Genomic DNA, 20,535 nt, shown 5'->3' on the forward strand with positions numbered 1-20,535 from the left:
TGGAAGCAGTAGGTAGATGCCAGGGGTGTTGGGGCAATCAAGCCTTCTGCATCTGACGGACAGATTGTGACCAGTTTTTTCTATCGTACGAAGGTATTATTCCTATTCGTCACCTTCAAAAGATTAAAACAACAACTGGCGGGTTCTAGGTGAAGTACACTTGATCGACTATGTGAAAAAAAAAACCATGAGAACTGGGCAAATAACCTTTATTTTGCTTTTACAAGCATTAGAGGCTGAGGTTCATCAGTGTATGTACTCACGAACACATGTATCAGTTTGAGACGTTTCGGATGAACGACAGTTGGGTGTGGGAAACTCGGCGACTACAGAGCGGTTGTTATTGGGAAGGCAGCGCAGGTGATTTTCAAGAGGTTATAAAGTCGGCGGCAGCCGCCGCCCCTCCACCCAGTGGTGGAAGAGCGCCGTGCGAGCGCAACTGGGTACACTGCGAGAGAGGACTACGATCTGTCACAGAGGTATGTCAAGTGCTATACCACTCTTATTTTTATTTATTTTGTACTAACGGAACACTTTCTTGCCGTAGTTCACAAAACTTCATTATTTTTGTACCACTTAGGTTTCGGATTCTACGCTTATTTTTCAGTACGCAGTTGATTCCAATTCGCAATTTCCCAGTTCTCGATTGAAACTATAAAAGTTATCTCTGTTGACTTTTTTTTTACGCAGTTGCATTTGTACTGTACACTCCTATGACGTTCATTAGGGCAGCACTTCTCTAACTATGGATCTACATGCACTGGAGTGTGATTACCTATTTGTGAATGATGGCACAAACATTCATCTCCTTTTTAGAATTTATAGCTTTATCTAAAAAGTGTCTGCTCATTCAGTAGTAAATGTGGTGATACACATTGAATGAGCAGACTCAGTTCAGTTATTCATCGCTTTTAGATAGTACTGCAGTTTCTATGTAGGAAGGGAATCTTGGTGCGTTGTTTCATAAGCACGTAATCACACAAATACCCATTCATTTGTACACAACTCTACTCTAGTTTCAGTTAATTCATAGTAAAAAAATAAACGTTATTGTAATGAATTGCAAAAGATTGTACAGTACAGATGTAGCTGTCAAAATAGTCGACAGAGATAACATTTACAGTTTTAGTCGAGAATTGATAGGCCAAGATACCATGGAGGTTTTTTACCTCCATGTTAAGATACTGAAATGTATCTATCTTTGTTTGGTTGGCATTTTTGGAATCAGTTGTGTACTAGAAATTGGATTGGAACCAGATACCCAGATCGTACACAAAAATACAGTTTTGTGAAAGAAACAAAAAAAAGTGTGTAGTTCAGTTGATACAATTTACATTCAATACCGTTTATAGCGACATGGATTTTGAAGACGTACGAAATCTAACGGTCCCGTCTAAATCCTATATAAACTCTATATTTTTTTAAAAAATTGCTTAGTACAACATAGTTTTATGCGATTTATCGTATAAAACGACATATTTTTTAATACGTATGCGGAGAAATACATCGGCTGTAACGTCCAATGTTCATTTTTGTTTGTAACGTATTGGCGATTATTAACAATATACCGCTTATTTTCTGGCTCTTGTTTTCTGCGTGAAAAGGAATCATTGTCAAATGCAAAACGCGTACGCACATCTTAGATGTAATAAACAAAGACAACTGATTACGTTAAGTGGGGCAGATACTGTATTATGCGTTAGTGTATTTCATTTTGGAGTTAAAGCCGGTGGTTAAAAAACTGAACAATACTTGCTTTGATGTGATTGTAGAAAACTAGAAAATTAAATTATAGTATGCATTATTTTTTCAAAGTACAAAAATGAATTGTTAGTGTATTCGTTGTTGATTTTGTGTGGTTATGTGTGTTAAATATTTTCAATGTCTTAGGCACCGTCAGTGACATTCGTACAACTTTTTAGAGAGACACATAGCAGAAAGTGTAGGTCGTTGTGTAATTTATGTATAGAGGATTGTCTTTTCATTTTGCTACTTTTGTTTAATTTTTGTAATAGAGTAAATGGAATGAAGTTGTGTGATTCAGCACTGTTATACTAATCAGCATTTACAGTAAGTTTTAAACATGCATCTTATCTCATTCATTATTCAAGAATGTGCTCGACATTATTGAACAATTTACGTTGTTGCTACACCTTTGTTCACGAAAATGCCTAAGGATAGAAAGAGAAAGTGTCACTTTTCGGATGATTACACTGAAGAGTGGTCTTTTGTCAAGAAATGACGCACGGATCAGGAAGCGTTATGTGAGATTTGTTGCTCTTTCACCTCAGTAACACACGGAGGTATTTCGACGGAGAATCATACAAACAGATTCGCGATAGCATCGAGATGAAAGCCTATTTATGCACACATGATTAAAGAACATACCTAGGAAGAATTGCCCGTTACTGCTGTAGAAGTAACAACAGCTTATAAAGTTGTCATGCATCATTAATCCTTCAGTTCTCTTGCTGTACTGTAAAACTGAATACCGCAATGTATCTTGACTCCAAAAGTAATCACAAAGCAGTCTACAGGCGATACCGAAGCTACAGGCATTGTTAAAAATATTCTCGCACGCCACCCCTTGTCTGAATGCATAAAACAGTTGCAAGAAGTTGCATTTTGCGGCATAGGCATCTACGCACGCATCGAAGTGAAGCTGACGGAATCCATCAGAAGCTGTTAACGTTTGGTTGTCTAAATAACGAAACATCAGAGACAGTTACAAAGTTTTGTCTTGACAGCTGCACATTCCGTTAGATGAATTAATCGCTTTTTGTGGAGACAGTGCTAATACCAACTTCGGAAGGCTTCATCGACGCGGTCAGCAAAATGCGTTTCACCAAATTATAGAAGAACTAACAAAAATGTTGAATGAACTGGATGCCCTGCCCATATTCTTCACAGTACTATATCAAGTGCCTTGGAGTCGTACTTGTTGGCATTGAAATAATCGTCATAAAAATATTTGATTATTTTTCAATATACGCGGTATGGACGGAGCAGGTGGAAGAGTTCTGCTTATACGCTGATGTCAACCATCAGACTCTTCCGTCTCACTCGAAAATAAGATGGCTCTCGTTAATGCCCGCAGTTGAAAGAATTCTCAAGCTCTGGATTCCCTTAAAACAATTTTTGACCTTGAAGACAGGCCACCTAAAATAATTTCAAATTTTTCAGTAGACCAGTCAGTGAAATGTACTTCATGTTCCTGTAGTCAAACTTGGCTCTGTTCGAAAGTAAATATATAAAAAGCGTAGAGAAGAATAAAGTCTCGATAACTGAAATAAGAAATATATTAATTGACATTTAAAGATGTTTGAGTGAAAGGCAAGATGAATTTGAACAAACTAAAGAATGAGAACTCTAACCAAAAAATAATTTATTTGATCTCGAAATTTGAGGAAGGGACAATGGCTCTCTAACCCATAGCATTTTATTACTTAGAGAAATGGTCTATTACTTTTAATAAATATGAAGTATTCCACTGGATGATGCTATCCGAAACTCCAGATTGGGTGTGATGCTATCTGAAACCCCAAATTGGGGGAGGATTTAAAACACTATCATATACATGATTAAAAATGGTGTGAAGATTTCAGGCGATATTTGTTTGCAGGAATATATGTATGTGAAGAGCTTTTTAGAAACAAAGCTTGACTTGGAAGTTTGGAATTGTGCGCTCAACGGCCTGATTTACTAGCTTCAATTCTAATTAACTCGGAAACGACCCAACGTATCGATGTTTTTGTTAACGAGCACAGCCTACCCTGCATCATCCTTACAAGCTTTTTAGACTATTTCGCACCGCCCTGTGTATATCAGAGAGTCCAGCTCAGGACACAGCGTTTAGTAAAATTTCTATCATGATTTAAAAATAGCCTGCTGAGGGAAACAGAAGCCGGAGTACCTCAGGGATCCGTTTTCGGCCCAATCCTTTATTCTATTTATACGAACAAAATTCCGCAGCAACCATGTGAGCAACTCTCCTTGTTTGCGGACGATGCAACTACTTACAGGAGCAGTTCAGATCTCAAATTCATCACCTGCAAATTACAACAACACCTTAAAGAAATCCAGAATTGGGTTCATCTTTGGAAAGCTACCATTAATATCAACAATACTCAATTGATATGCTTACCAAAAAAAGAGTAATCCACGATATTGTAATTATTATGAATGGAACCATCCTGCCACGGAAGACCAATATGAAGTATCTTGGCTTCATCATGGATTCTTAATTGACTTTCCAAAAGCACAACGAAAGTCTTTGAAACAAAGGAAATCAATTCATATATCCAACGTACCTGTTAATCAAAGGAAATTCATCATCATCTAAACTAAACTGAAAATCTTTTAAGTTTTCGTTTACGTATGCTCACTTATGGCTCTGAAATCTGTTCATTGGCAACCAATACCAACGTCTACCATATCTACACTCCTGGAAATGGAAAAAAGAACACATTGACACCGGTGTGTCAGACCCACCATACTTGCTCCGGACACTGCGAGAGGGCTGTACAAGCAATGATCACACGCACGGCACAGCGGACACACCAGGAACCGCGGTGTTGGCCGTCGAATGGCGCTAGCTGCGCAGCATTTGTGCACCGCCGACGTCAGTGTCAGCCAGTTTGCCGTGGCATACGGAGCTCCATCGCAGTCTTTAACACTGGTAGGATGACGCGACAGCGTGGACGTGAACCGTATGTGCAGTTGACGGACTTTGAGCGAGGGCGTATAGTGGGCATGCGGGAGGCCGGGTGGACGTACCGCCGAATTGCTCAACACGTGGGGCGTGAGGTCTCCACAGTACATCGATGTTGTCGCCAGTGGTCGGCAGAAGGTGCACGTGCCCGTCGACCTGGGACCGGACCGCAGCGACGCACGGATGCACGCCAAGACCGTAGGATCCTACGCAGTGCCGTAGGGGACCGCACCGCCACTTCCCAGCAAATTAGGGACACTGTTGCTCCTGGGGTATCGGCGAGGACCATTCGCAACCGTCTCCGTGAAGCTGGGCTACGGTCCCGCACACCGTTAGGCCGTCTTCCGCTCACGGCCCAACATCGTGCAGCCCGCCTCCAGTGGTGTCGCGACAGGCGTGAATGGAGGGACGAATGGAGACGTGTCGTCTTCAGCGATGAGAGTCGCTTCTGCCTTGGTGCCAATGATGGTCGTATGCATGTTTGGCGCCGTGCAGGTGAGCGCCACAATCAGGACTGCATACGACCGAGGCACACAGGGCCAACACCCGGCATCATGGTGTGGGGAGCGATCTCCTACACTGGCCGTACACCACTGGTGATCGTCGAGGGGACACTGAATAGTGCACGGTACATCCAAACCGTCATCGAACCCATCGTTCTACCATTCCTAGACCGGCAAGGGAACTTGCTGTTCCAACAGGACAATGCACGTCCGCATGTATCCCGTGCCACCCAACGTGCTCTAGAAGGTGTAAGTCAACTACCCTGGCCAGCAAGATCTCCGGATCTGTCCCCCATTGAGCATGTTTGGGACTGGATGAAGCGTCGTCTCACGCGGTCTGCACATCCAGCACGAACGCTGGTCCAACTGAGGCGCCAGGTGGAAATGGCATGCCAAGCCGTTCCACAGGACTACATCCAGCATCTCTACGATCGTCTCCATGGGAGAATAGCAGCCTGCATTGCTGCGAAAGGTGGATATACACTGTACTAGTGCCGACATTGTGCATGCTCTGTTGCCTGTGTCTATGTGCCTGTGGTTCTGTCAGTGTGATCATGTGATGTATCTGACCCCAGGAATGTGTCAATAAAGTTTCCCCTTCCTGGGACAATGAATTCACGGTGTTCTTATTTCAATTTCCAGGAGTGTAAGTTATACAAAAGAAATTTATTCGACTAGCAATAGTTGTAGCCCGTTACCCACCAAATACAATCATTCCCACAGACCTCCAAAAGACAAAAATTCATCCAACGATACAATAAAAAATCTCAAAAATTCTACACAAAATAGAATCTTCACCCCATAAACTTACCCACTCCATAGAAATAAATCCTTTGGGATGAATCTTTAGCGTCAGTTTAATTTCTAAATTCCTAACAAACCCACACCAACTAAAAAAAACAATTTGTTGTTGTTATCAGTCCGAAGACTGGTCTGATGCAGCTCTCCGTGCTACTCTATCGTATGCAAGTGTCTTCATTTCCGTATAACTGCTGCAACTTACTTCTGAATCTGCTTAATGCATTCTTCTCTTGGTCTCCCTCTGCGGTTTTTAACCCCCCCCCCCCCCCCCCCCCCACACACACACACTTCCCTCTAGTACTAAATTGAAATTGGTGACCCCTTGATACCTCAGAACATGTACCACAAACCGATCCCTTCATCTAGTCAGATTGCGACACAAATGTCTTTTCTCCCCAATTTGTTCAGTACCTCCTCATTAGTACGTGAGGTCACCCATCTAATCTTCAGTATTCTTCTGTAGCACCGCATTTCAAAATCTTCTACTCTCTTTTTCTCAAAACTGTTTATCGTCCATGTTTCACTTTCGTAGATGGCTAACTCCATGTAAATACTTTCAGAAAATACTTACTAACACTTGAATCTTCATTCGATATTAGCAATTTCCTCTTCTTCAGAAACGCTTTTTTCCCACTGGCAGAGTACATTTTATATCCTTTCTACTTCGGCCACCATCAGTTATTTTCCTGCCCAATTAGCAAAACTCAACCACTACCTTGTCTCGTATCCTAATCTAATACCCTCAGCATGACCTGATTTAAATCGGCTACATCCCATTATCCTTGTTTTCCTTTTGTTGGTGTTCATGTTATATTCCCCTTTCAAGACAGTGTCCATTCCGTTCAGCTACTCTTCCAAGTCTTTTGCTGTCTCTGACGTAATTACGGTGTCCTCGGCAAACCTTAAGGTTTTAATTTCTTCTCCCTGAGTAGGCTTCCCCAAGGGTATCAGTAGTCCCAACGGAATATCGTCTGCTTCCGGGGCCTTGTTTCGAATTAGATCTTTCAGTGCTCTGTCAAACTCTTCCCACAGTATCATGTCTTCCATATCATCTCCATCTACGTCCTCTTACCTGTATAATATTGCCTTGTATAGACCTTCTATATACTCCCTCCACCTTTCAGCTCTCCCTTCTTTACTTGGAACTGGTTTTCCATCTGACCTCTTGATTTTCAAACAGCTGCTTCTCTTATCTCCAAAGGCCTCTTTAATTTGCCTGTAGACGGTGTATGCTTCTAAATCCGTGCGTTTGTCCTTTAGCCATTCTTGCTTAGCCATTTTTCACTTCCTGTTAATTGAATTTCTTAGAAGTTTGTATTCCCTTTCGTCTGTCTCATTTGTTGCATTTTCTCCTTTCATCAATTACATTCAATATCTCCTGCGTTATTCAAGGATTTCTATAAGACTTCAACTTATTACCCATTTCATGCTCTTCTGCCTTCACCATTTCATCTCTCACAGCTACGCATTCGTTTACTACTGTGTTCCTTTCCCCTGTTCTGGTTAATTGTTGCCTAATGCTCCCTTGGAAACTCTCAGTCACCTCTGGTTCTTTCAAATTGTCCAGGTTCCATCTCCTTAATTTCCTATTTTTCAGCAATTTCTTTAGTTTTAGTCTGCAGTTCGTAACCAATAAAATGTGTAAGAGTGCCCACCTGCTCATGGAAATGTCTTACAATTTAAAATCTCTGTCTTACCATTATATGAAGAATATGAAACCTTCCCGTGTCTCCAGGTCCCTTCCACGTCTACGACCTTTCTTCATTATTGTTAAACCAAGTTTTAGCGATGATTAGTTACGCTCTGTGCAAAATTCTATCAACCGGCTTCCTCTTTAATTTCTTTCCCCTCAGTCCATATTGACCAACAAAAAAAATGGTTCAAATGGTAATTTCTTTCCCCTCAGTCCATATTGACCAACAAATAAAATGGTTCAAATGGCTCTGAGCACTATGGGACTCAACTGCTGAGGTCATTAGTCCCCTAGAACTTAGAACTAGTTAAACCTAACTAACCTAAGGACATCACAAACATCCATGCCCGAGGCAGAATTCGAACCTGCGACCGTAGCGGTCTATTGACCAACAATTTTTCCTTCTCTTTCTTTTCCTGGTATCCAATTCCAGTCCCCTATCACAATTAAATTCTCATCTACCGCAAGTATCTGAACGATTTCTTTTATCTCATCATACATTTCTTCAATCTCTTCATCATCTGCATATAAACTTCTACAACTATCGAAGGTGTTGGCTTTGTGTCTGTCTTGCCCCGATAATGCGTTCACTATGCTATTCGTAGTAGTAAACCCGATTTCCTATTTTATTAATACTGAACCTACTCCTGCACTACCCCTATCTGATTTTGTATTTATAACCCTGCATTCACCTGACCAAAAGTCCTGCTCCAACTGCCACCGAATTTCACAAATTCCCACTATATCTGGCTTCAATCTATCCACCTTCCTTTTTAAATTTTCTAACCTACTAGCGCGATTAAGGGAGCAAACATTTCACGCTCCGATCCATACAATGCCATTTATGTTTTCTCCTAATGACAACATCGTCCTGAGTATCCCCCTCCCGGGAATCCAAATGGGGAACTATTTTACCTCTGAAATATTTTATCCGAGAGGATGCCATTATCATTTAACCATACAGTAGAGCTGCATGCCCTCGGGAAAAATTACAGCTTTAGTTTCCTCTTGCTTTCAGCCTTTCGCAATACTAGCACAACAAGCCCGTTTTGGTTGATATTAAATCATCCAGACTGCTGCCCCTGCGTCTACTGTAGAGGCTGCTGACCCTTTCCAGGAACTACATGTTTGTCTGGCCTCTCAGCAGATATCCCTCCGTTGTGGTTGCACCTGCGGTACAGCTATCTTTATCGCTGAGGCACGCATCCACCCCAACATCGGCAAGGTACATGGTTCATGGGGGTTGGAAAAAAACGATTCTCATAATGATTCTATAACCTCATTTCCGAAACCTCAAGCTCATACAAAAGGGATGAGACCTTGCTGTCTCTGTCTGTGAAGTATACTGTCTGGAAGCCCTCAAATTGCTCGTCATTGTCATCGTCGTCACGACGAAAGTCAGCAAGAGTACACTGATAATGACACACTGCGCCGTGGTCTTACACTGAGGTGACAAAATCATTGGATAGCAGTATGCATACGTACAGTAGGCGGTAGTATAATGTACATAAAGTATAAAAGGGCAGTGCATTTGAGGATCTGTCATTTGTATTAGGGTGATTCATGGTTCAAAAATGGTTCAAATGGCTCTGAGCACTATGGGACTCAACATCTGAGGTCACCAGTCCCCTAGAACTTAGAACTACTTAAACCTAACTAACCTAAGGACACCACACCCATCCATGCCCGAGGCAGGATTCGAACCTGCGACCGCAGCGGTCGCCCAGTTCCAGCCTGAAGCGCCTAGAACCGCTAGGCCACAACGGCCGGCGGGTGATTCATATGAAAGGTTTCCGACGTGACTATGGCCGCACGCCGGGAATAAACAGCCTTTGATTGCAGAGTGGTAGGTGGAGCTAGACGCACTGGACAAATACAAATCGTTAGGGAATTCAATATTCCGAGATCTACAGTGTCAAGCGTGTGTCGAGAATGCCAAATTTCAGTCATTACATCTCACAACGAACAACGTAGTGGCCGGTGGCTTTCACTTAACGATCGAGAGCACCAGCGTTTGCATAGAGTTGTCATTGTTAACAGACAATCAACACTACTTGAGATTACCGCAGATATCAGTGTGTAACGCACGACGAACATATCCGTTATGACAGTGCGGCGAAATATTACGTTTACGGGCCACGGCAGCAGACGACTGACGCAAATGCCTGTGCTAACAGCAAGGCATCGCTTGCAGTGCCTCTCCCGGGCTCGTGGCGATAACGGTTGTACCCTAGACGACTGGAAAACCGTGGCCTGATCACATGAGTTCCAATTTCAGTTGGTAAGAGGTGATGGTAGGGATCGAGTGTGATGCAGACCTCATGAAGTCATGGGCCAAAGTTGTCAATGAGGAATTGTGCGAGCTGGTGGTGACTCCATATTGGCGTTGGGTGTGTTTACATATAATGGACTAGATCCTCTGGTTCAACTAAACCGATCAATGACTGGAAACGGTTACGTTCGGCTACTTGGAAACCATTTGCAGCCATTTATGGACTTCATGTTCACAAACAACGATGGAATTTTTATGGATGACAATGGGCCATGTCACCGGTCCACAATTGTTTGTGATTGGTTTGAAGAACATTCTGGACAAATCGAGCGAGTTATTTGGCCACCCAGATCACCTGAAATGGGACATAATTGAGAGGTCAGTTCGTGCACAAAACCCTGCACCAGCAACTCTTTCGCTATTATGGACGGCAATAGAGGCAGCATGGTTCAATCAGTATTTCTGTAGGGGACTTCCAGCGATTTGTTGAGTCCATGCTACGCCTAACTGCTGCACTACGCTAGGCAAAAGGAGGTCCGACACGATATTAGGAGGCATACCATGACTTTCGTCCCTTCAGAATATCTCACCCCTTGTTCGATACTATTATATACTATGAGATTGTCTATCCATCAAAAGTCAAAATATAAGACTGCATAATTACTTCGGTTCTGAGGTTATCGTGAAAGATTTTGTGAATCTTCAAGGCACAATGACTTTTTTCCTGCCTTGTACTCCTGCCAATTCCGTAATTTCTGTCTCAGCATCCACTTGTGTGTATTCACCATGTACTTGCATTAGGCTACCCCCTGTCTGTGGACAATATGGTTCAGAATGTGTGCTTAAAGAATGTTTGCTTAATGCTTGCTCTCTCTCACTAGCTTGTTGCTGTGGAGCATGGGATTAAATGTAGAGGTCATTACCTTCATACTGTTGTTTGGAAGTGATCCTCAATGTGGCAGACTCGTCCTATTTCCATATGCTGTGATACCCTTCACATGTTTTTATTTTTTAAATTTTTTCTCCCAATAAGACAGCAGTACCTTTTTTTGTTTGTACTACCTCGCACGTGTTGTGAATAGTACCTTATGGCGATGGTCAACACTGGAACAGTAATCATGTACATGACTGCAAAATGAAGGAACAATGTTTTTCGAAGTGGAACACTGAGACCTTCGCTATCCTGTCAGTGAGGAAGATAAGATTAACTGTACAGGTCATCACCTTTGAATAGCTGTTGGAAGCACTCTGCAATACCGCAAACTCTTCCAGTTTCCATATCTTCGATGTCTTCCACATTTTTTTCAATGAGAAACATCGCCTCTGTGTTTTATTTCTACTAGTCTGTGTTGTGGTAGCTGTATGGTTTACGCCATGTGATGTTCAACTTTCTGTGAGAGCCAAAGGATTGTAACGAGTTAGTAGTGGCTGAGCAGCAGCTGACAAGGACCTCTAAATCATGGTAGAAAAAACAAAGTGTGTGTTGGTGTACACTGAGTGGATGTGTTACAAACGAAAAAAACAATGTATTAAACTGCTTATGAAGGAGCAATACAGGAACTCTCTTGTGTGACTGATAGTCTGCTAGATATGCTCCTCCTACACTACAGGTGATGAAACTTTACACTGGTCCGTGGAAGCCACTTCGATCAAGAAGCCACCTGCTCCAATGAACCAATACCTGTATATTTAATAGGATTGCCAAATATCATCAATGCCGGATAGCAGACTATATTTGTTTCAGATATATCAGAAGCCAGGGACAAGGTAATATCTTATCAAGTAATGAAAGATTTTAGCGGAGTTTTTGCAGTTCATAGGGTTTCTCTGTTGGATGGTACAAAATACCGAGGTGGGAGAGAATGTTTGGTTAATAAACATGAATGGACCCTGAGAGACGCAGATCTCCTTCGGGCTGCAGTACCTATATATAATTTGGAGATGTACTACATCTACATCTAGATCTATATTTACATGGATACTCTGCAAATCACATTTAAGTGCCTGGCAGAGGAGTCATAGAATCACCTTCCCAATTCTCTATTATTCCAATCTTGTATAGCGCGCGGAAAGAATGGACACCTATGTCTTTCCGTGCGAGCTCTGATTTCCCTTATTTTATCGTGGTGATCGGTCCTCCCTATGTAGGTCGGTGTCAACAAAATATTTTCGCATTCGGAGCAGAAAGTTGGTGATTGGAATTTCGTGAGAAAATTCCGTCGCAACGGAAAACGCCTTTCTTTTAATAATGTCCAACCCAAATTCTGTATCATTTCTGTGACACTCCCTCCAAAATTTCGCGATAGTAAAAAACGTGCTGCCTTTCTTTGAACTTTTTCGACGCACTCTGTCAGTCCTATCTGGTAAGGGTCCCACAATGCGGAGCAGTATTCTAAAGGACGGACAAGCTTAATATAGGCAGTCTACTTAGTAGGTCTGTTACATTTTTAAGTGTCCTGCCAATTAAGCGCAATCTTTGGTTAGCCTTCCCCACAACATTTTCTGTGTGTTCCTTCCAATTTTAGTTGTTCGTAATTGTAATACCTAGGTATTTAGTTGAATTTACGGCTTTTAATTTAGACTGATTAATCGCGTAACTGAAGTTTGTTCCTTTTAGCACTTATGTGGATGACCTCACACTTTTCGTTATTTAGGGTCAACTGCCACTTTTCGCACCATTCAGATATCTTTTCTAAATCGTTATGCAGTTTGTTTTGATCTTCTGATGACTTTATTAGACGATAAACGACAGCGTCATCTCCAAACAACCGAAGACAGCTGCTAAGATTATCTTCCAAATCGTTTTTGTAGATAAGGAACAGCAAATGGCCTATAACACTACCTTGGGGAACGCCAGAAATAACTTCTGTTTTACTCGATGACTTTCCGTCAATTACTACGAACTGTGACCTGTCTGACAGAAAATTACAAATCCAGTTACGTAAATGAGACGATATTACATAAGCATGCAATTTCACTGCAAGCCGCTTGTGTGGTACAGTGTCAAAAGCCTTCCGGAAATCCAGAAATACGGAATCTACCTGAAATCCCTTGTCAATAGCACTCAACACTTCATCTGAATAAAGAACTAGTTGTATTTCACAGGAACGATGTTTTCTAAACCCACGATGACTTTGTGTCAATAGACCGTTTTCTTCGAGGTAATTCATAATGTTCGAACTCAATACATGTTCCAAAAGCCTACTGCATATCGACGTTAACGGTATGGGCCTGTAATTTAGTGGATTACTCCATCTACCTTTCTTGACTATTGGCGTGACCTGTGCAACTTTCCAGTCTTTGGGTACGGATCTTTCGTCGAGCGAACAGTTGTAGCAAAATCTTCGTCCTTCCTCAATGCCCTGTATGATGTGGAGTCTTCCTAATTCTCCCAACAAGAGATACCACCGTAACTGTTCATGCTATCTGTTCTACTGCCTCGTGTTGCAGGGGAAATCTTCTTTTAGCGCTGGCCTTACACATTGTACACGGTTGGCGGAGTTACGACAACATGTTCCCATTCCCACCGAGTGGTCAAAATGCGGTCCTGTCACATTAACTCAGCTCGTCCTGTTTCTCCGTGAGATGCAGGTCTTAGATATGGACAAAGCTGCAAACGAGATACGAGAGTGGCACAAATATGATTTACCGGTGGCCGTAGTCGTTAAAAGACGTCTCTACAGGATCCAACGCAAGTATGTGATTAAATGGATATACTTGATTCCAAATCGCAGACAGCCTTTCTACCGCATTGTTCCTTTGTGCCAGGAAGGGCTCTCAACAAGGGAATTGTCCAGGCGTCTCGAAGTGAACCAAAGTGATGTTGTTCGGACATGGAGGAGACAGGAACTGTCGATGACATGCCTCGCTTAGGCCGCCCAAGGGCTACTTCTGGAGTGGATGACCGTTACCTACCGATTATGGCTCGGAGGAACCCTGACAGCAACGCCAACATGTTGAATAATGCTTTCGTGCAGCCACAGGACGTCGTGTTATGACTCAAACTGCGCAATAGGCTGCATGATGCGCAACTTTTCTCCTGACGTCCATGGCGAGGTCCATCTTTGCAACCACGACACCATGCAGAGCAGTACAGATGGGCCCAATAACATACCGAATGGACCACTGAGGGTTGCCATCACGTTCTCTTCACCAATGAGTGGCGCATATGCCTTCAACCAGACAATCGTCGGAGACGTGTTTGCAGGCAAACCCGGTCAGGCTGAACGCCTTAGACTTACTGCCCAGCCGGCCGTGGTGGTCGTGCGATTCTAGGCGCTTCAGTCCGGAGCCGCGCTGCTGCTACGGTCGCTGGTTCGAATCCTGCCTCGGGCATGGATGTGTGTGATGTCCTTAGGTTAGTTAGGTTTAATTAGTTCTAAGTTCTAGGGGACTGATGACCACCGCAGTTGAGTCCCATAGTGCTCAGAGCCATTTGAACTTACTGCCCAGCGAGTGCAGCAAGGTGGAGGTTCCCTGCTGTTTTGGGGTGGCATTATGTGGAGTGGACGTACGCCGCTGGTAGTTATGGAAGGGGCCATAATGGCTGTACGATATGTGAATGCCATCCTCCGAACGATAGTGCAACCATGTCGGCAGTATATTGGCGAGGCATTCATCTTCATGGACAAGAATTCGCGCCCCCATCGTGCACATCTTGTGAGTGACTTCCTTTGGGAAAACGACATCGCTCGACTAGAGTGGCCAGCATATTCTCCAGACATGAACCCTATCGAACATGCCTAAGATACAGTCAGGCAGGATCGCCGTTAAGGAGTGGGACAATCTGGACCAACAGTGCCTTGATGAACATGTGGGTAGTATGCAACGACGAATACAGGCATGCATTAACGGAAGAGGACTAGTTACTGGATATTAGAGGTACTGGTGTGTACAGCAATCTGGACCGCCACCTCTAAAGGTCTCGCTGTATGGTGGTACAACATGCAATTTGTAGTTTTCATGAGCAATAAAAGCGGCAGAAATAATGTTTTGTTGATCTCTATTCCAATTTTCTGTAGAGGTTCCGGAACACTTGGAATCGAGGTGATGCAAAACTTTTTTTGATGTGTGTATTTTATTGTTATTATTATTAAATACTGGTGACACACTGTAATTGGGATTGACAGGACAGTCACTTCCCACTGTCTAGCCAGATCATGAAGCTTCTAGTGAGTATTTGCGCATCTAGACTATGTGATCAAAAGTATCTAGACACATATTAGTAGATATCAATATGAATGTGTCCACCCTTCGATTTTATGACTGCTTGGGACTCTTTCAAAAAATGTGTGGATATATCTGGAGCGTGTGCAACCCATTCCTCATCAAGAGCCTAAACCAAAGGACGCTGGGGTCTACAGCGAAATCGATGTTCTAACTGATCCCAAATGTGTTCCATTGGTTTCAGGTCGGGGCTCTGGGCAAGCCAGTCCATTCCAGTAATATGGTTGTCCTCAAACCTTTGCTTCACAGATGCTGCTTTATGGCAAGTTGCATTGTCATCCTGAGTAAAAGTAATTCTCTCCTAACTGTTCTACTACTATCTGCAGTATACAATGCTGGGAAACTTGTTCATATCCTTCCGAATTTAACGGTTTTGTAAGTGCAATAAGAGGGCCACATCGTAATCACAAAGAGTAGCCCCACGCCATAATACCACCTCCTCCGTACTTCACTGCTAGCACTACAGATGATGGTAGGTAACGCTTTCCAGGCTTTCGTCAAACCAACACCATTCCATTGGATGTAGCGTGATTCGTCACTCCAAATCTCTCGTTTCCAAACATTCATTGTCCAGTGATGCCAATCTCTACACAACCTCAAGCGTCGCGTATTACTGACTACAAAAATGTTTGGCTAATGTGCAGCTCTCGATTATTGCATCCCATTATTTTTAACTCACCACAGACAGTCATTGCGCTAGCTGGACTGCTGGTAGCAGTTTGGATCTCACGAATGATTCCTTCCGCTGATTTCATGCGATTATTTGCAACCACCCTCCACCTGGGTCGAATAGAGGAGCTTTAGAAGGATTGAAATGTCCCTGTTGAATTTTTTACTCAGGTGACCTCTAATGATTAGATCTCTTACGAAGTCCTCAAGCTCTCCTGACCCAATCTGGTGTTGCTTCTCTACTCACAACACGATACTCCCAGGCTCCATTCATACTTGCGAGTCCGCCTCTCGAGTATCAAGATGCTTCTTATCAGATAATGTATAATTATATCGCTCATATTTGAAAATGAATAAAAAGAAATAATGCTATGCATCTGTTAATGTGATCCGTTGTGAAGTTTTTAAGCTAGTAACATAAAATAGGCGATGTGACAGAAGAGCGATTTGTTAACAGTTGCTTTTCCTATTGTATTTTGCAGATGGATACTCCTCAGAGGCCAACACTCGTCATCTCCGGCATGTCCGGACGTTTCCCGGAATGTGACTCAATAGAGGAGTTGAAGGAGAAGCTGTACAGTGGCGAGAACATGGTGACTTCCAAAGGGTGCCGCTGGGGGACTGGTAAGCCTTTCATCTGCAGTAGATTTTCTCTAAGACCGGGCTTTTTTTGTGTTTCATAAAACAATGTCGTCTTCAGTCATTGGAGACTGTGAATGTGTCGAGATGCATTGCCACTCCAATAGAATACTTACCTGTTTCGTTCATGTCTGTGAAATATACTGTATTATAGTTGAAAAATGCTCCTGTTGGAGCACAAAAAAGGCAAATATGCTCCTCTTCAAAAGACTACTTCAAAGAAGTGAGATCCAGCTGTCTCAATCTTCATTTCACCTTCCTCACCAAAAATTTTGGCATGCGAAGTTATTTGCACTCTTTTAACACCGAATGTTCTAAATCATACTCAAAATACCCCACTGTCCATATATGTCTCTCTACCACTGTTTCCTTTTTCTCCCATTGGTACTTTCTCCTGTCTTTGTCTCCTACTGTCACTGTGTACATCAAATTCCCTTGCTCTTCTGTACCACAGTCTCCCTGCCTGTCGCTTTCACTGTCTCTGTCCTACTGCCACTGTCTTTGTCCCATTCTTTTTCTCTCCCATTGCCACCATCTCCTCCTTTCTCGCTTATGGTATGCTGTCTTTCTCTGCAACCATTATTTCTCCTTCCCACAAATGTCCCTGGGGATGGCTTGCTTGATGTTCCAGACCCCCCCCCCCCCCTATCCCACCCTCATCCCAACCCCCTGCCCCAAGGTCTCCACTTATCTCTTCTGCTTTTCAATTCTACTGTCTCTTCTCTCTTTTACTGCCACTATGACTAACTCCATCCATCTGTGTTTCTCTTTTACTGCCACTATTTCACACTGACCATCACTGTCTCCTGTGTCTTTCGCTCCAACTGCTGTTCTCTTCATTTCTCTTTCTTTCTGGTTCCTATTTCACTGCCACTTTCTTTTCCCACCATCACAGTCTCCACCCTCTTTCTCTCACACTGGCACTGCACTGTCTCCCCTCTCTTCCTCTGTCACTGCCTTTCTGCTACTTTCAGCACAAAAACGTGTCAATATGGTCGCATGCCAAAATTTTTGGTGAGGAAACAGAAATAAGGATTGAGACAGCTGTTTGCCCACTTTTCTGCCCCATTTTTCTGCTCCACTTTTCTGCCCCACTTTTTTCTCTGAGTCTTTTAAAAAGGAGCACATTCGTATTTTTTGTGTGCTCCAATGGGAGCATTTTTCACCTGGTTCCCATCTTTTTCAAACGAATTCTGTAGGTTAGCAAAGTTGTGTCATTATACACTCCTGGAAATTGAAGTAAGAACACCGTGAATTCATTGTCCCAGGAAGGGGAAACTTTATTGACACATTCCTGGGGTCAGATACATCACATGATCACACTGACAGCACCACAGGCACATAGACACAGGCAACAGAGCATGCACAATGTCGGCACTAGTACAGTGTATATCCACCTTTCGCAGCAATGCAGGCTGCTATTCTCCCATGGAGACGATCGTAGAGATGCTGGATGTAGTCCTGTCGAACGGCTTGCCATGCCATTTCCACCTGGCGCCTCAGTTGGACCAGCGTTCGTGCTGGATGTGCAGACCGCGTGAGACGACGCTTCATCCAGTCCCAAACATGCTCAATGGGGGACAGATCCGGAGATCTTGCTGGCCAGGGTAGTTGACTTACACCTTCTAGAGCACGTTGGGTGGCACGGGATACATGCGGACGTGCATTGTCCTGTTGGAACAGCAAGTTGCCTTGCCGGTCTACGAATGGTAGAACGATGGGTTCGATGACGGTTTGGATGTACCGTGCACTATTCAGTGTCCCCTCGACGATCACCAGTGGTGTACGGCCAGTGTAGGAGATCGCTCCCCACACCATGATGCCAGGTGTTGGCCCTGTGTGCCTCGGTCGTATGCAGTCCTGATTGTGGCGCTCACCTGCACGGCGCCAAACACGCATACGACCATCATTGGCACCAAGGCAGAAGCGACTCTCATCGCTGAAGACGACACGTCTCCATTCGTCCCTCCATTCACGCCTGTCGCGACACTACTGGAGGCGGGCTGCACGATGTTGGGGCGTGAGCGGAAGACGGCCTAACGGTGTGCGGGACCGTAGCCCAGCTTCATGGAGACGGTTGCGAATGGTCCTCGCCGATACCCCAGGAGCAACAGAGTCCCTAATTTGCTGGGAAGTGGCGGTGCGGTCCCCTACGGCACTGCGTAGGATCCTACGGTCTTGGCGTGCATCCGTGCGTCGCTGCGGTCCGGTCCCAGGTCGACGGGCACGTGCACCTTCCGCCGACCACTGGCGACAACATTGATGTACTGTGGAGACCTCACGCCCCACGTGTTGAGCAATTCGGCGGTACGTCCACCCGGCCTCCCGCATGCCCACTATACGCCCTCGCTCAAAGTCCGTCAACTGCACATACGGTTCACGTCCACGCTGTCGCGGCATGCTACCAGTGTTAAAGACTGCGATGGAGCTCCGTATGCCACGGCCAACTGGCTGACACTGACGGCGGCGGTGCACAAATGCTGCGCAGCTAGCGCCATTCGACGGCCAACACCGCGGTTCCTGGTGTGTCCGCTGTGCCGTGCGTGTGATCATTGCTTGTACAGCCCTCTCGCAGTGTCCGGAGCAAGTATGGTGGGTCTGACACACCAGTGTCAATGTGTTCTTTTTTCCATTTCCAGGAGTGTATTTATATACTTCGACACATTTACATACTTTGATACATACAAACAACAAATAAGTGTGCATCATAATAAGGTTAACGCAAATTCATCTCACATCCTATACAAGTTCACGTTACACTGTTTTCCATAAAAATGTGCAACATTTTTATCCCACACATACAGTACATCCAAAATGTGGCGCTTGGTTTGAAAGTACAAACAATTTCGTATGACAAAATAATTTTTGAGAGGTGCTTACGCCACCTGGTGGCACTATCGAATAATTTCCAGGTCATGAAAGCTTGTAAGGACGTGAAGTGCCCATTATACAGAGACAGCACCTTATAAAGTTTTAGTGGTGACAAAATGGGAACTAAAAACAAAGGTTGGTGACCTCTGAACTCTTGCTATGATCTCAGAACCCTCGCTATGGGTTCAGCTCGCTAGTTGAAACTATATTTACGTCTGAGACCAGATATTATGTTCATATTTTATATGAATAAGTACGGTAAGGTAAGGTTCAGCATCTGGATCTCGATTGGATGATGACATCGAACAAAGCTTTCACAGTTCACTGAGAATATCATCTAAAGAACATATAGGAAAAATTTTGACGAATCGCCATGAGTATAAATGAAAGAAGTGGCCATCCCCACAACTGGTACTTTTGGTACTCAAAAATAATGTTTTTTCGGGTCTATTTTGATACCGTATAAAGATTTTTGAGAAAGGAAAAATGCTGTTTCTTGATAAATACCTAAAAAATGCACCAAATTGGTGTACCGCTATATACGGTTTAACAACATGTTTTAATAGGTACGGAAAAACACAAAGAATAAACAGTACGCCGTGCGGGATTAGCCGAGCGGTCTTAGGCGCTGCAGTCATGGACTGTGAGGCTGGTCCCGGCGGAGGTCCGAGTCCTCCCTCGGGCGTGGGTGTGTGTTTTGTCCTTAGGATAATTTAGGTTAAGTAGTGTGTAAGCTTAGGGACTGATGACCTTAGCAGTTAAGTCCCGTAAGATTTCACACACATTTGAACATTTGAACAATAAACAGTCTTGCAACAGCGATGAAGCAGCGGCGCAGCGCGGGCCGTCACGTGGCAAGTCGGGCAACATAGACGCGAGCAAATATTTACCATCTGTCGGTTTCTGTTATTGCTATCCACTGACCGGCAGCAAGCCACATAGGCATGGTGCTAATATAGTATCACTACCGGATCGTTTTCGGAGAACGGCATACTGTTTCATTTTCCATACCTCCAACACGATAATATATACTATATTTTACTGTGGTGTGTGATTTTAAAAATTCCAAATGCGTCCTCTAGCACTTGTAAGACGAGTAAGAAATTATTCCTATTTACTGAGAACTGACAGTCATTATACCAAGAAGACA

General features: G+C 43.7%; 1 protein-coding gene across 1 annotated transcript in view; it reads left to right on the plus strand.

Annotated features, from left to right (window-relative positions):
* Positions 1 to 269: 269 nt before the first annotated feature.
* Positions 270 to 20,535, plus strand: part of LOC124606092 — a 58,704-nt gene continuing 38,438 nt past the window's right edge. The window contains exons 1-2 of the mRNA XM_047138057.1: positions 270 to 479; positions 16,358 to 16,499. Coding sequence (XP_046994013.1) covers positions 270 to 479; positions 16,358 to 16,499 — 352 coding nt within the window. The remainder of the gene's footprint in view (positions 480 to 16,357; positions 16,500 to 20,535) is intronic.

The sequence above is a fragment of the Schistocerca americana genome, chromosome 3, assembly GCF_021461395.2.
Source record: "Schistocerca americana isolate TAMUIC-IGC-003095 chromosome 3, iqSchAmer2.1, whole genome shotgun sequence".
Lineage (NCBI taxonomy): Eukaryota > Metazoa > Arthropoda > Insecta > Orthoptera > Acrididae > Schistocerca > Schistocerca americana.